Genomic DNA, 15,981 nt, shown 5'->3' on the forward strand with positions numbered 1-15,981 from the left:
CATGTATGTTTTCAGTCTTTTCTCCATGTGACTGAATGCGTAAACAGAGAGCTGAATACCTTTTATTCTGCTACTGAAAGGCTTTTTCTCCCTCTACTTGTTTAGTGTCTGAATGGGAGCAACATGAGCCGCCGGTCTGTGGGAAACACTTCTTGGTGCTGTATAAACCTGTCCGACAGGATATGGCACGGTTAGAAATGATCCCTGACTTGTGCTCTGAATAATCCACTAAATATTCAGTAAACATTAAAAACGCTGCTGTGGGACAATTTGACGACAAAACCTGTTTTATTTTTGTGATGATTTGAGCACCTGTCTCGTCACAGTAAGAGTAATCTGATGATTCATTTAAAAGACTTCTTGTTTTTATTACTGCCTGATCAAAATCAGCTTAATAAAAAATACGATTAAGTAGATTATTTACAGGACACCTATAAAGTTTGTAAAATATTTATTTAAAAACAGTATTTCTTAAGAAAAGGCTTAAAAAAGATTTTCAGAAACATGTGCAAGTCATTTTTCACTCACTGTGTGTGAACACAGATTTGAACAAACATTTCATGATGACTAGTTTCATAAATAAGTTTTCCCTTTGTGGTCAGTAATGGTTTTGTTTTCCCCTTCTGTGCTATTTTATATGAGAAATTTCCCCAAGAGACATGGATTAATACTCTGTTAATACTTTGGTAACACTTTAAATAACCATTATTAATAAAGGGTGAGTTGATAGTTGAATACATTTTAGTTAATAGTTATTTTACTATTAAAAAACAATAAAAGGATAATTAATAATATTTATGAATCATTATTAATGCTACAATTTATATTATTTCAACAGTTTATTGTTACAAACATTCTAAAATATATATTTATATACCATATAAAATGATTTGTAAACCATCTATAATAATTTTGTGGATGTCTCTTATAAAGTTGCAATAATTAGTTAATGAATAACAAGTGGTCTATAAAAGTTATTTGTGCATGGATAACATCATCTAAATAATGTTTATAACCACTTAAAATGCATTATAATTATCAGCAGCAACTTTATATTAGCCATCCAAAAACTTTGATGGTTTACAAATAATTTGGTAATAATTAACAAGTGAAATATATAAAATGTTATATTGTGCAAAACAATAGTCAATCAAAATAGCATAAATGGCATCATTACTAATAATTAGCAAATATTTTTAATTATAATTTAATAATTTGTTAACAGTAAAATAAACATTAATGAAAGTTTCATTAACTATCAATTTGGCATTTTAATAATGGTGGTTATTATAAAGTGTTACTGTACTTGGTTTTCTTCATGCACGTCAGACCAGCGTGCTACAAGGAGAAAAGAAGAGTCACTGGCAGCCTTTAGCTCCACATTTTAGCCATTCGACAGCCTGCTGCGTACGTCTGATGGCAGCAGATCCAGCAGGTTGTCCTCTGCTACCAGTCCGCTGATATTCAGCAGAGGACAGTCCCCTACCTCCACAGGCAGAGACTCCAGGCGGTTCCCTTTAACCTCCAGCCGGACCAGCTGGGCCAGGCTCGACACTCTGGAGCTGAGATACGGCAGGCAGTTGTTCCCGAGAGCCAACGTCTTTAGCCTCTTACAGGAGAACAGCTCCTCCGGCAGCGTCTCCAGAGAGTTGAAAGCAGCGGAGAAGAACTGGAGGCCCTGCATGATGCCCACCTCAGGAGGAAGAGAGGTGAGCTGGTTGTGGGAGACATCCAGGTGCCTGAGTTTGGTGCAATAAAACAACCGAGAGGGAAGCTTTCGCAGCTTGTTCCAGCTGACATCCAGCGTCTCCAGGGTGTGCAGCTTACTGATGTGATCGGGGATGTAGGTGATTTTGTTGTGCCACAATTTCAGCGTCACTAACCGGCGGCAGTGCTGTAAGCTCAGGATCTCCTCAACGGTGGTGAGCTTGTTGTCCTTCAGGTCCAACTCCTGCAGGTTGTTCAGGCTGAAAACAGCACTGGGGATGCGCTCCAACCCGCAGCCCACCAGCTCCAGCGACACTATGTTGGTCAGCTTCTTCAAGCTGCTAAAAGCTTGGAGCTTGACTCCTTCATTGTAGATGCACAAGCGCTGCAGCTGCAATGCAACATCCACCACGCTTGGGGGGATCTTAGTGAGGTTGGAGCGGAGAGCGAGGACTCTCAGAGCTCTGAGGTCTCGCATTGAGTCCAGAGTGGCACTTCTGGACACCTCGTTGGTTAAAGGACCGCTCAGATGTAACTCCTCCAAGCTGTGCAGGGTGTACATCCACACAGGCAGCTCTTCTAAGCTCTCAAAATCTAGAAACAGGACTTTTAAATTTGCCTTGAGGTGGTTCAGGGCCGGCAGCTGGAGCTTGGTAGGACAGAAAATCAGCGACAACTCCCGAAGAGATTCCAGCTTCGCCACACTGGCTGGAATGGTGACATTTTTAACTTGCTCCAGTCTGAGCGCTTCTATTTCGGGAATCTCAAACACGGTGTCGGGGAGCCCCTGCAACATCAACAGGTGGAGCTCCAACCTGTTCCTGGCGTTCTTGGTGAGACGGGCACGCAGCTTTTTGGCGGTCCACTCATTGTTGAGATTGAGCTGATGCAGATGACCCTCACTGACCTCGGAGAGAAAGACGGCAAATCTTCTAGCGTACAGATTGTCATACTGGTCCACAAGGTGCAGCAGGAACGCAAAGTCGTTCTTCACGTCCGGTATGTCGTTGATGCCCGTCTCCAGTCGCACCTGCTCGAAGGAGTACTCCTTCAGAGGTCTGTGAAACTGCCAGTAGAGTGTGTAGATGCACAGGAGTCCGTACACTCCCACAAAGCAGATATAGCAGTAGGCGAGCTTGGAGAAAAGATGGGCTTTGGTGTGATTACAGCAGTAGATGTCAAAACCAGTCAGATCGGGAGGAACGTAACAGCGCACAACAACCTCAATGTTGTGCACCAGAACCGCAGTGTAGATGATGATTATAAGAAACTTAAAGACTTTCAGTGAGGTTTGTAGCACATACATGACATACAGGATGTCTGCTTCCTCTACATGAGTCCTGAACTTCTTCACCTTTTCAAACAGAGCTTTGGCTTGCTCTCCTTCCTTCTTATCCAAGACCGAGGCAGCAGTCTGAGGCTCCGGAATTTTCTTTTCTGGGTTCGACTTGACAGAGGAGCTGCGGAGAAGCCCCACAGTCTCCTCCTCATCTGTCCGTCGATCCGTGTCCTTTGACATGGTGTTCCTCCTCCAACTCACCAGTTTCTCCTCTCCTCTTTCCTCGGAGACCTCACTCAGGGCCCGCGTGGTCCAGGGTGAATCAAAGCACTTATTAATGATGGTGACAAAGAGGTCAATTTTCGAAGACGTCCCGGGGAACTTGAACCAGAAGCTGCTTGCTACCATGAAGATCATGGTGTGGATCACGACGAGGTACGGGAAGAACTTAGCGAACCAGTGGACAAACCTCTCATAGCAGTAGTGGTTGACAAACACGTACTGGTGGATGTCCAGATTGTTCTTACGGCCAAACACCTCCGTGAGGATGGGCTTTGCAGGTTTGACCAGCGTGAGCAGTGACGTCTCGTTCACCATGTAGTTTCGGATGTGGCTGCAGTCGATGGCTTCAGGCGTCGGGCTGGTGAAGTGGCTGGGCAGGCAGGCGATCTTGTCTTGGGTGAGCTGTGGAGGATTAATAAAGGAGGAAATAAACATTTTGCAACATAAACTGAAATAGCAGACTGTTATTTGGCAGAAAACATTCTAAAAGTATATTTGTATGGACAGCAATAAATTCACCATCTCAAAAAAAACAAACCAAATGCCATTTAATTCATTAAATAAACGAACAAATATGGCTATGAAAAAAACCCTGGAATCAGTATGAGATGATAAATATATAAATAAATGTAACAGTTAAATAAATGTGGCACTCTAAAATAAAAGCCCTCTGACATTAATGAATACGGAATTGTGAAATAAAAGTCACCTAAAATGAATAAAAATGACATGCTCTTAATGTTTTTTAGACAACAATGAACATTTGCATTTATTACTCCATTGTTTAGTTTTTATTGCTATCCATGTATGTGTAATATGTGTGTTTTGAGCAATCCTTTGCAAAAGATATTCAAGTATTAAAACCTGTTTTTAGTTTCTCATAACCACAGATTACATCTTAGGTCCTTTGCTTTCTATTAGTTCTGTTTTTATTTTGACACAGGAGATACAATCAGACAGTGAGCGGCACATTAAGCAGCAAGTTAGTGATCTGAATCTGCAGTAAGTGGGTCAGCAGAGGCAAGTTAAATCAGTTACACTGTCTGTGTTTTTGCCTGACTTGGAGGTCAGATAAGTAGGAATAAACGGAGAGGAGTGTGTGTGGGACCAAAATATTCGTCTGCTAGGCCACAATAGATACAAATGATGCAAATGTTTTACCCTCATTAGGCAGGTTAGTTATATTAATGTTCCAACATCTGTGTAGTTGTTTTCTGTGGCTGGTTTGTCGGTGCCTCACCTGCAAGGTGCACCCAAAGACTCCAATCATGAGCATAGCAACACACAGGTACTCTGAGAAGACATCCCACCACGGTTTCAGGACCCGGTACTTTGCGTTCTGCTCTATGCCGATGTTTCTGAATTCCCCCACTGGGATCATCCTGGCTGCTGCTCCACACTGATGAAAGAAATGAGCATGACTGTGAACACTCGGGCTAAAATTGGCTTTCAACACACAGTGCAGTCTCTGGAGGACTTCTTGTCAAAGGTTTTAAAGTTATAAGACACAAAAAGACGCATGATGTACCAACACAGAATACACAGGACTGTCTGGTTTCATCCTACAGAGGGGGAGCTTTTAGTATCTGCTGGCCTTGAATGAATGAATGAGCAGTCTGCTGCTGCTCTGTAGGTGGATTCACAAGTGGACAAACTAGTTCGACAACAATGACAACAGCAAGTGAGGTTTGGGGTAATTTTGAGCTACTTTTTTCCTGATAATAAGGAAGTTTTAAGTAAAAAGAAAAGGAAAAAAACACTTTCTCAACCCCTGTAACCATAATAATAGTTACAATTCAATACAGTTAATTCAACTCTAATAAAATATGACATTTGACCAAATAAACAAATCGACAAACCATTGCAGTAAGCCATGTCAAACTTTTTGTTGGGTTTAATTTCTAAACGGTGTTATTTAATTATTATTTCTGCTGATATAATTGTTTCTACATCACATCATGACAGATACTGACATCATAGTTGCGAAATCACAAAACATTCAGTGACACATGTTTATAACTTACCGTCCATCAACTTTCTTTTCAAAAAGTGTTTTTTAACTGCACTGTAGGCTTTGTGTTTTAAAGTAACAACACAAAGCCTACAGTGCAGTTAAAATAAACCGTCGTTTTCAGTTTTAACCAGCCAAATTTCACTTACCTGCGCCCGAAGAGGATCCTCTGGTGTCCGGTGGGACTCGGGAGCCCTTTTTCATCGTTAGACTCACCGGTGTCGAGTTAGCGCAGAGCAACAAAACACATCCGGACAAGATTTTCAAAATAAACTCAACTGCAGCAAACGGGTTCAACAGTCACGAGCGCTAACTTTACGATCGACAAAGTAAATAAAAAACGCTTTAAAGTACCCGACTCTGGGTTATAAGGTACAAGAATCTCACAGTTCAAAATACTACTAGCTGTAATTTAACTCTTTTACTCGGTTGTCCTTCAGAAACTTTCAGAAAGTTTCTTGTCATATAGGCTACTATATTTAATGTTTGAGTACACAGGAATACTCATTTTCCCTAAATCTAATGGAGTCTGTAGCAAAAATATGAGTTCCATGTACCCAAAGTACATGGAGCTGATACAAACTAAAATATAATATAAATATAATATATTATGATAACAAAAATCCACTTTTCATAACTTTCAATATTTTTTAAAATTTCTTCAGATTTGAGCTGAGGAGAGCGCCAAGGGAAATTTCAAAATTCAGTTATTGACACAAGTAGCGCATAATGAATGCAAAGTGTTTTAGAAGGTCCTTTCAAACGGGAAGTTAATACTATGACATAGTATTTCTTGTATGACAGGTTTTACCTACTCAGGATCTAACAGACCTGGTGTCCTATACTTCTTCTTTTGAGTCATGTGGATGTTGCCTGCTAAATCAGGTTATATAGTTTTATAACAGGAAATAACTTATGTGAAATATTTAATGAAAAGCATTCATCTGAAATGTATTAAAATATTATTTTACCTACAGACCTTTCCTTTGTTGAGGACTGCTGTGGTCTTTCTATGTTTGACTGGATTACGTCTTGATCCTCTTGTAAATCCACATAATCACGGGAGTTTTCCTCTTGGATAATATAATAATGGTCTCATCCACCTGCCAGGTTTAGCAAGGAAATGAGACTTGTTGGCAGCAATTGTGGGTGGTCGATTAATGGCACACTTACCGCAGGTATAGGCTCACTTTGAGAGAATAAAGAACATCTTAAGTGAAACTAAAGGTAAGACTGACCTATTCAGGTTAAATATGAAGATAATATATGATACAGTGAGCAGGTACAGGATTTGTTGAGTATAAAAGAGCTGTAGCGCCCTCTGGTGGCCACTGCTGCTTTGAAAACTTAAATGTGTGACTCAAATTTCTTGACATAAATCACATTAGGTAAGTATCACATCAAAAAATATGTTTAGTGGCAAAATAAAAAGAGAACAAATCATTACAATAAACATATATTTTACTTTACAATGTATTATTGTACATGGTATTTTTTGCTTGAAAAAAAAATGTACAAAGCAGACCTTAAATATTCTAATTTCCATTCCAACTATTGACGGACAGGAAAAAAAAAAGTCCCTTTTGAAGTGAAGCAATTTTTTTTTTACAAACATCAAAAATTAGCATCGACAGGCATTCTACTTAGTTACAATGCATGCTAGTTAATCAAAAACACAACACCAGAGTCCAATTCAATACAAAGCTGATGTCAGTTTAGAAGAACGAGAAAACCAAAACGATCCTGAACAAATAAATAAAAAAGTGAGCTCTGAAATTCTGTACAAGACTTCGTAGAATATCAATGTACAAAACATCACTTAAAAACCTTTGTAGCTTAAATTGCTGTTACAAATACGCTTCTTTAAGCAAGTTGTCGTCATCAGTGCACAATATCTGAACACTGATGCACAAACATGGTCACTTCTGTTTCTGAGGTTTGATGGAAGTGAAAACCAAAAAAAAGTCAACTGCAAGGGGAGGTTTCTTAATTGTGTCAGTAATTAGTGTTTTTTTTTTTTATAAAAACACATCAAATGAGATGTTTGAATCCACGTTTTTAAAATGCTACAGTATTCTGTTTCCTCTAACACACCTGTTTCTTGGCTCTCTTGGCACTCCACACACCACTTACACCGGAGCAGACTGACAGCCTCACAAGAAGCAACAATCACTCTTGGACACCTCTCCAAAACAACAAAATCACATTTTATGATCATACCAGTGGCTATTAGTTAAAGAACACTTTTGTTACAATGTGGTTATTTTTAAGGTCCTGCTTCTCTTGTACCAGCACTTTGAGACTCTGGGCCTCATGCAAGAACAAAACCCGGCAGAGGACATAAATCCGTGAGAAAAGATCTGATTTCTGTGAGCGGGTCTGCTCTGAAAACAACACAGGTGAAGTGTTAACAAATTAGGCAGGTCAGTGGAAATGCAGCAATTTGCAGACGCGATTTCAAACAGGCAGAGCGCGAAAATGATGCTAAAAATGATGGTGGGGCCAATTTTAGTTATTTATTTGATAATAAAGCTCTATTTTGATGCTTTTACATGTTTTAATCATCGAGAATTTGAAACGTGTACCTCAAAAACTGTCAGAAATTATGTGGGCTATGCTCTGCCATTTCTTCTCTTCTGTTCAAGCTTCACACCAGCTTAAATTTAAAATTATGTATTATTAGATTCAATTATTATTATTGGCCTACAGTCAAAATGTTCAAGGTTAAGCCCAAAACCCCACAGGGTTTTAATGCAGGTCACTGTGCAGGTGATGTTCACACTCTGTTATATCACCCAACTGTGTAACATCACCTTCTGTTTGATGGAATATATTATCTCGTTCACTCCCAGAGCATCCTGCTGCCCTGACCGCTGTTTCTCATTTTAGTTATGGACAATTTATCTTCCAGATCAAACCAGTCTTTATTTCTGTGTCCGTTTGTTCCAGTCCACTAATACGACTACAGACAGCTGGATTTGTTATGTGATCATTTGAGTCAAAACTCGACAGTGGGAAATTCTATTTGTTTTAATCCTGGGTGATGATTTTGTGAATAAAACTTGCCCACAAACGGAGCGAAACAAGCTTCAGAAAGCAATTGTGGGTGAATTGATTATGCTAATTAAAGAATTTCACAAATGAACAGGAAGCTGAAACTTACAACAAGCTTGTGCAGTTATGAACGTTTGTTGAATCTGACCTGTAAAAACAGAAGTAAGAGGTTTCTGATGAGGGCACAGAAGACGTTTTTGCATGAGGCCCGTTCTCATATATTAGCTTCATCTTGTGGCCATCTGAGTTAACTTTACCGATTTCTACACAGCACACAGTGAATGTCTGTGCTTTTCCATCCAAGCACCTCAAGTAAATATACTGATGACAGTGATGCCCACAGGCATCGTAATGGCACTTTTAACTCTACTGCCTGTGCTGACATATGCTACTTTTTTGTGATAATATAATGGGATCATTTCAATCATTATCATTTCTTCCCTCAGATTCAACTTTAGCTTGAAGTGTGAAGATGACAGATGACTCTTTGAGCCAGTAAATGGCCCTATTTCATATGCAGCCCTTTCCTCCCATGGCTCAAACCTGGGAGATGATGGTCCGACTGAGGACTTCAAATACCAGATCTGAAAACACAGACGGACTGATGTCTCTCAGATTTGGTGGAACACAATTTAACAAATTAAATCAACTTTCAGGTCTAGAAAAGTGGACTGTAGGATCAGGGATCATACTTGATTTGGAAAGTCCAATGCGGATCCTTAAATTAGGTTTTATTTTATTTTTAAATCACCTTACAGATGACTGTCAACACTGCACTTTTAAAATAAAGTGTTAATGATTTAGTTTTTTTTTGTTTTTATGCTTTCACATCAAGTGTGATCTCTTGAACCAGTGAGGCAGCATGTGTTTTTTCAGCTCACCTCTGTCTCCAATCAGTTGTGAGGGACTTTCTTTTTGGGAAGACACAGTGGAGTTTTGGGGTGCTTGTTTGTGTGTGTGTGTGTGTGTGTGTGTGTGTGTGTGTGTGTGTGTGTGTGTGTGTGTGTGTGTGTGTGTGTGTGTGTGTGTGTGTGTGTGTGTGTGTGTGTGTGTGTGTGTGTGTGTGTGTGTGTGTGTGTGTGTGTGTGTGTGTGTGCGCGCGTGTGTGTGTGTGCGTGTGTGTGCGAGACAGGGTTGAGCGATGAGCCTCATGTGCCCTTGCCGAATGCCCCGCTGTGCCGCTGACTATGGTGAGAGCTGAAACTGGTGTTGGCTGACTGAAAGGCTGGTGACAGGGCACCGATCTCCCTCTCAGAATTCTGACATTGTGGCAGATCTTTCTGGCACGGCTCCATGGTGACGGCCACACCCACGCCGCTGCGTCCTGATGTCATGTGAGTCACCTCCGACCAGGTGTCCTTCTCAGGGTCATAACACTCCACACTGTCCAGGAAAGTGTTACCATCGTAACCTCCTGGAAATATAACAAAGATATTGTGTCCAATTAATATAGTTTTGTTCAGTGAAAAGAGAACTCATCATTAACAGTTAAAAAAAAAAAAAACGAAGATCAGGAATGATACAGCAGAACCATAAAACATTTATCTGAAATTTATAGCAACAGTATGCAACTTTAGAAACCAACAGTATGTGATTTGCATAATATTTTCAGTCAAATATTACAATATGCAAACACTGGACATTTCGCTGCAATAAAAATCCCACAATGCAATGTGTAATTCCCTGCATAACATGTATAACATGCATAACTTCATGACGGTGGACAGCGACATCAACTCTGCAACATCAATAACACTTCAATTTAAAGTTGTTTTTTTTGTTCTTTTGTGCTAAAGGCCTTTTTTTTTTTCCTCTTTCTTTTTTGGAATAAAATGTAGAAGATAAATTCAGTTAAATCTCTGCTTTTATAATACGTTTTCTTGTAGAGTTCGGTGGAAACTGAAAATTAATCCTCTCTTTTCATAGGCACATTTTTATCTCCACAAAACTTAACTGGAAAACAAAAAATGCCCAGATAAGAATGTCCTCATTATCATACGGAACAAATGTATGAAGTTAGCTGGCCACTCAATTTATAAGACTAAAAAGGAGCCATGCGCAGAGGCTGTGACTGTAAATGAAATAAAATATGTTTGATTTATACATGACTCTCAATACTTCCCCCACTACTCACCCAGCACATAGATGCGTCCATGTAATGCAGTTACTCCCAGAGCACTGCGTCGGTGCCTCATGGAGGCAGCAAAGCTCCACGTATCTGTTTCCACATCATATCGCTCCACTGTGTTCAGCTGGTTGGTGCCGTCGTAGCCACCCATCACAAAGATGTGATTCCCCAGAGAGCACACACCTGAGGGTGAGTCAATGGTTAGTTTGTTTAACTGGTAGATCACTTTATGTAGATAGGGTTGAATGGTAGAAAATCCCACAAGCAACCACTAGAGTTCAGTCCTGAAGAGTTTATGTATCTCAGCAAGTTTTGAATAACTGAATCTCTGCCCTGATACATTGATGCAGTAGTTATTTTCACAGATATACTAGAGGATGTCCAAACACACTCTACATGACACTCACGAAGAACAATAAATGAACCTGTCTTATGTATCACTACCTTAGGTATAGCTGCCATTATGGTCCAAAAACAGCTTTGATGCAACTATAGACATGCTGAAGTGTCATAAAAATTAAAATCATAACAAAAAAAAGCATCTCATAAAAGTTATTAAAATCAAATGGCTTATTTGTATCACTGCTGTGTACAAACTACTGATTATGCTTATATATGATGAAGACAGGATGATTTTTTTTAATGGAATGGCTAATATTTTTCCTAATTAATAATTAATTTTGTTTATTTATGCTTCTTAAAGCCAGTTGTCATCTGATGACACTAATGCACAAACATGATCACTTCTGCAAGCGTTAAAGAAGCATATTTTATGCTTATATTGTCAGCATCGTAAGATCAATTCAATTTATTTCCTTCCTGGCTGGTTGTTAGACTTATTGGACAGTTCTGTTGTATGACATCATGCAGTTTCCTAGCTGTAATCACCTGTGACATCAGCTAAGATACATGCTGTATAACCACACTCATCCAACAGGGCACCCTTCTTATCTAGTTTAAGTTTTTCATCAGAAAGTAGCTGTCTCCGTCGGTCATACCAGCTCCAGAGCGGACTGTGTTCATAGGGGCCATGGTCCTCCACTCGTCCCTCTCAGGGTTGTAGCACTCGCAGGAGCTGAGCCGGTTTGCCCCGTCAAATCCACCCACAGCATAAAGCAGCCGGTTGATGACTGCAACACCCACACCGATACGCCGTGTCAACATGGGGGCCACCAGCTGCCACTGGTCCCTTTCTGGATCATACCTGCACACCAGGAACGAAACACAGAGATTTATTTTATTATTATTATTATTATTATCTCTGCCAAGGAGATTATGTTTTCAGTTCAGTTTGTCTGTTTATCAGCAGGTTTAGGCTCTGAAGAGGACAAGGAAGAACACATTAAATTTTGGAGCAGATCCAAATCAGCTGACGGATACATAAATTATAAAAAATGACTGTCATTAACCCCTTATTGTGCATTGTAACGGCATGGTCTCAAACGTTTTTTGCTGCCAAAATGCTTGATAAAAACTCAGCAACACCTGTATTTGACTGTTTGTCCTCGGTCCCCACATAGTTTGTAGTGTATAATACCGATTATATCATCTAGGTGCCATTAGTGAACTTCACGCTGTCCACCTTCTTCATCCCCCTTTGTGCAGGAACCAAACCAGCATCTAGGTTCTCAAGTACAGCAACAAGAACAAGAACCTTTGTCTGGCCTGCAAACCCCAAACACGGCTAATGTTGTTTGCGGGGATGCAAAACCAAACCAGAAGTCCAGTTACTAGGAAGTGAACCCTGTGTCTTTGTTGCACAGCTCCTTTCAGCATCTGTAGGGTTTGATTCTTCTACAGGGGAAGTCACATCTTTTTTTTTTTGCTGAGTCATTACATGGGCATTCAGACAGGTTAGGCATGCTCCAGTGTGGTGTGTCTGAATATTATATGGCATTTGGCACTGCTCTCTGTTATTGCTCTCTGTTGTGGCTCTCTGTCTTGGTTAAGACTATACATACAGTATATAATTCACTTTATGATAGATAAAGTATCAGGTTAAGGATCGTGCCACAGCTTCCCGTCTGTGTTTGAGTCATGCCTACACAGCAGCATGAACACATTTAACACTCATTGACGGGGCATGTTGATGGACTTGGTGCTTAACATCCTCCAGCCTTTTATTACTCATTAAAATGTATGATATTGCTGGCTCAGTGTCCAGAGCAGCTGCTGAGAAGGAGCTGAACAAACAAAAATGACATGTTCCAGTTGTGAATTATAAACCATGTGACGGTAGTTAACTCAAGGTTTTCGTTTGAATATAGTCAGTAAGACGAGCCGTGCACATGACTGCTAAGGAGTGGGAAGACGCAGACTGGGGGTGACAAACCTTGCTATTCTATTTATAGCCTTCACCGTTTTATTTTATAACAAAAGAACACAAGGTTCCTCTATTAAGCTTTGTGTGCACTAAAAATAAATTACAGGAAGTGGAACAAAACCAATAAGTTCCAGGAAGTTACCTGATTCCTGCTCTTGGGCATTCATTGACTAAATTCAGTAAACAGACCAGAGCCAACGCCTGTATTATGAAAGTCATCTGTTGGACATTAGCCACATCTCCTATTGCTTATTTATTACTGAATCGATACACAAAGCCACATTAAGACAGACATATTGACACTCAAATTATCTCAATTTAATGGCCTTTCAAAACAGCCTGGCATAAATCAAAGCACACATGCAGCACAGTGAATATATTAGACCTGTTGCTAGTTGAAGGATACGGCTGGTGCTTTATACTTTTATTATTATCAACCATAAATGAGGCTGTGGCAAAGCTGGTGATACTTGCTAATAGAGCTGCAGTGATAAGTCGACTAATCGATCAGCTGATTGACGGAAAGGTGTTTAAAAATTAGTATTTTGATAATTAGTGATTTGTTAAAAGTATTTTTCCGTGCAAAGAATGGCAGAAAATGCTGTTTTCAGCATGGGGATTTCTGCCTAATTTGTGTTTTCTATCATATTAAACTGATATATTTGGGTTTTGGACAGATAAAACAAGATATTTAAAGACATCACCTAATGAGTACGTGGGTCGACATCTTATAGACCAAACAATTGATCAGATAATCAAGAAAATAATTGTCAGATTAATCAATAGTGAAGATAATGGTTACTTGCAGCCCTACATGAGAGTTAAATAAATTCAGCTTTAACTCTCAGGAATTCTTGAAAATAAAAATATACAAAACAACACCATGAAGCAGCTCCATTTGTTTACCTCTCAACACTATTGTGATGAATGCACCCATGGGATCCACCGACTGCATATATCATGCAATCTATGACGCCAACTCCGATTCGGTTCCGCGGTACGCTCATCGGTGCACACGGCAGCCAGCAGTTGTTCATGGGGTTGTAGCAATCCAATGCATTGGAGTCCATGTTGCCATCAGGCGCGTTGTTCCTTCCGCCGACGGCGTAGAAAAGCCCGCTGATCACACAGGCTGCCAGACCGCTGCGGGGCACCTGCAGGTCAGCCAGCCTCAGCCAGGATCCTGTGCAGGGATTATACGCCTCCAGGTAGCTGAGAGACTGACGGAAATAACCCCCCGCTGTGTAGATGAGCTGCGGCACCTTGGGTGTTCGGCAAGGAATAACTTTTGTGGGTTTGTGGAGGGTGAGGTCTTGGAAGATCTGGGCCAGGTAGTCCTTACACTGGGGGTCCCAGTCCAGAGACTGGAGCTGGGCCTGCAGGAAGTTGGGGGTGAGGGAATGGCAGCGGACAGCCTGGAGCAACGCCTGGACATACGGTCGCCGGTTCTCCCGGTCGTAACGCACCCAGGCCACGCAGGCCTGGAAGACTTCAGACTCGCAGCGCACATTGAGCTCATCGCGGCTAATGAGGGTGACCAGCTGGCAGTGGGACAAGTTGAAGAACTCCTCCTGGGTCGCCACCTGGGGACAGGGGAAGAGGTAAAAACATGAAATACACTTTTTTATAAGCCAAGCGCTCTAATACAAGGCATCCAAATAAATGTAAACTCAAATACCCTCTAGTCATGAAAATAATAATTTATACATCTATGCAGAGGACAGCAGATTTCAGATATTTTCACCATTGATTTTTTTCCTAATTAACCTTGTGAACCCCACAACCCACATACAGCTTTTCTTAATAAAACAAACAAAAATAAAACACCAAAATTACACCATTTATCATAGGCAGAAATTATAAAAAGAGGAATTTATCATATGATTTTCAAATTTCCAATGGTTCTTGAACCAATCATGTGTGCAGAGAAATTCAGTCAGGTAAACCTAATAACCAAATCTAAGCTTAAAATAGTGATATTTAATTAAGTCAATTTATTTTACATCACAGTTTCTTAAAGCCCAAGGTGACATCTTCAGATTGTTTTGTCTGAATTGTCCAAAACCCTACTTTGTTTATTCTTTTTGCACCAATACACCACAGCAAATTCCTTGTAGGGGGAAACCTACTTGGCAATAAAAACTATTTGCATTCTGAAAACATATTGGACATTTGTGCTTAAAATACTTGCAAGAGCTCAACAACTGTCAGTAAACGGTAACATATCTAAACTTATGTCCTTGTGTGACAATGTAAAGATAAGTTTGGAGACAGTACAGTAACAGGATGAAGCTTACTTAGACTATCACACAAACTGTCAGGAAATCCATCTTCCTGCCACGAGAGTATATTTTAAAACCAAAGTCAGAGACGTTCAAACATGACACTATGTGTAATGGTCATGTGGAGGAATATAGCTTTAGCAAAATGCTCTTTTCAATAAACTCAGTTTGCTGGCTGCCCACCCCGTTTATCTTATCAGACCAATATTCAGTCTCCTTGTATTTCTTCTGTGCTGTACAGGTAAATCCACACACTACTCATCATGACTCACAGTTTGCAGCATTGGCAACTTGCAAGCTGAAAAATGAACCAGCGGAAACCACAGTGGAGCAAGTGAAAGAGCATTTACTCACGAGACACTTTTCACACAAACCCAAATGTGCAACAATGACTCTTCATAGGAAAGCATAGTTTCTTTTTCAGTCATGTGCTGCAGAGATGTAATAGTGATATGCAACTGTTTTAGTGCTATAAATATGATTATTCTATATCATAATAACTGCAGTTTCCTCCAGCTATGGTCCTCTGTTGCACGTTATACCCAAATCTCTCTACCACATTTCCTGTCTGTATCTACGCACCAAATATCAAATAAAACCGAAGTCAAGCGAAAAAACAATCCTTAAAACAAACAAAAAAACAGGAACAGTTTATGATTACATACAAAACAATGGATCTTCCGTTAGAAGCTCAGCTGATGCATTACCTGGCTGAAGTTCATGTAGATGTATTCGCGGGCCTTTTGGTGGAGCTCCGTGCAAGCGATCTGCTCGGCGAAGTTGGCAATACCGATGGCGTTGCTGGGGTCAAGCTGTTGGACGAGGAAGTCGCAGCAGGCCTTCACCACGCTGTCTATCTGGTACATGACAGCACCGTTCATCACATGAATCACGCACTTCTCCCCAACAGAGATG

At 40.4% G+C, this 15,981-nt stretch overlaps 2 protein-coding genes across 2 annotated transcripts in view; both read right to left on the reverse strand.

Annotated features, from left to right (window-relative positions):
• Positions 1-1,244: 1,244 nt before the first annotated feature.
• Positions 1,245-5,034, reverse strand: si:zfos-323e3.4 (volume-regulated anion channel subunit LRRC8C). The gene is made up of 2 exons (XM_059339233.1): positions 4,509-5,034; positions 1,245-3,670 (listed from the first exon to the last, which is right to left on the reverse strand). The coding sequence occupies exons 1-2, from the start codon at positions 4,647-4,649 to the stop codon at positions 1,385-1,387; spliced, it is 2,427 nt and encodes an 808-aa protein (XP_059195216.1). The 5' UTR covers positions 4,650-5,034; the 3' UTR covers positions 1,245-1,384.
• Positions 5,035-6,895: 1,861 nt separating this feature from the next.
• The window catches only part of keap1b (kelch-like ECH-associated protein 1b), an 18,264-nt gene continuing 9,178 nt past the window's right edge, over positions 6,896-15,981 (reverse strand). The window contains exons 3-7 of the mRNA XM_059332778.1: positions 15,774-15,979; positions 13,691-14,367; positions 11,460-11,665; positions 10,468-10,644; positions 6,896-9,747 (exon numbers count right to left, since the gene is read on the reverse strand). Coding sequence (XP_059188761.1) covers positions 9,482-9,747; positions 10,468-10,644; positions 11,460-11,665; positions 13,691-14,367; positions 15,774-15,979 — 1,532 coding nt within the window. The 3' untranslated portion in view covers positions 6,896-9,481. The remainder of the gene's footprint in view (positions 9,748-10,467; positions 10,645-11,459; positions 11,666-13,690; positions 14,368-15,773; positions 15,980-15,981) is intronic.

Source organism: Centropristis striata, chromosome 1 (assembly GCF_030273125.1).
Source record: "Centropristis striata isolate RG_2023a ecotype Rhode Island chromosome 1, C.striata_1.0, whole genome shotgun sequence".
Classification (NCBI taxonomy): Eukaryota; Metazoa; Chordata; class Actinopteri; order Perciformes; family Serranidae; genus Centropristis; species Centropristis striata.

Excerpts from the sequence above, each read along its gene's own strand:
- si:zfos-323e3.4 (XM_059339233.1), bottom strand. The coding sequence starts at position 4,649 with ATGATCCCAGTGGGGGAATTCAGAAACATCGGCATAGAGCAGAACGCA. Across the intron at positions 3,671-4,508 it reads TCTTTGGGTGCACCTTGCAG|CTCACCCAAGACAAGATCGC; the intron begins GTGAGGCACCGA and ends AATCCTCCACAG.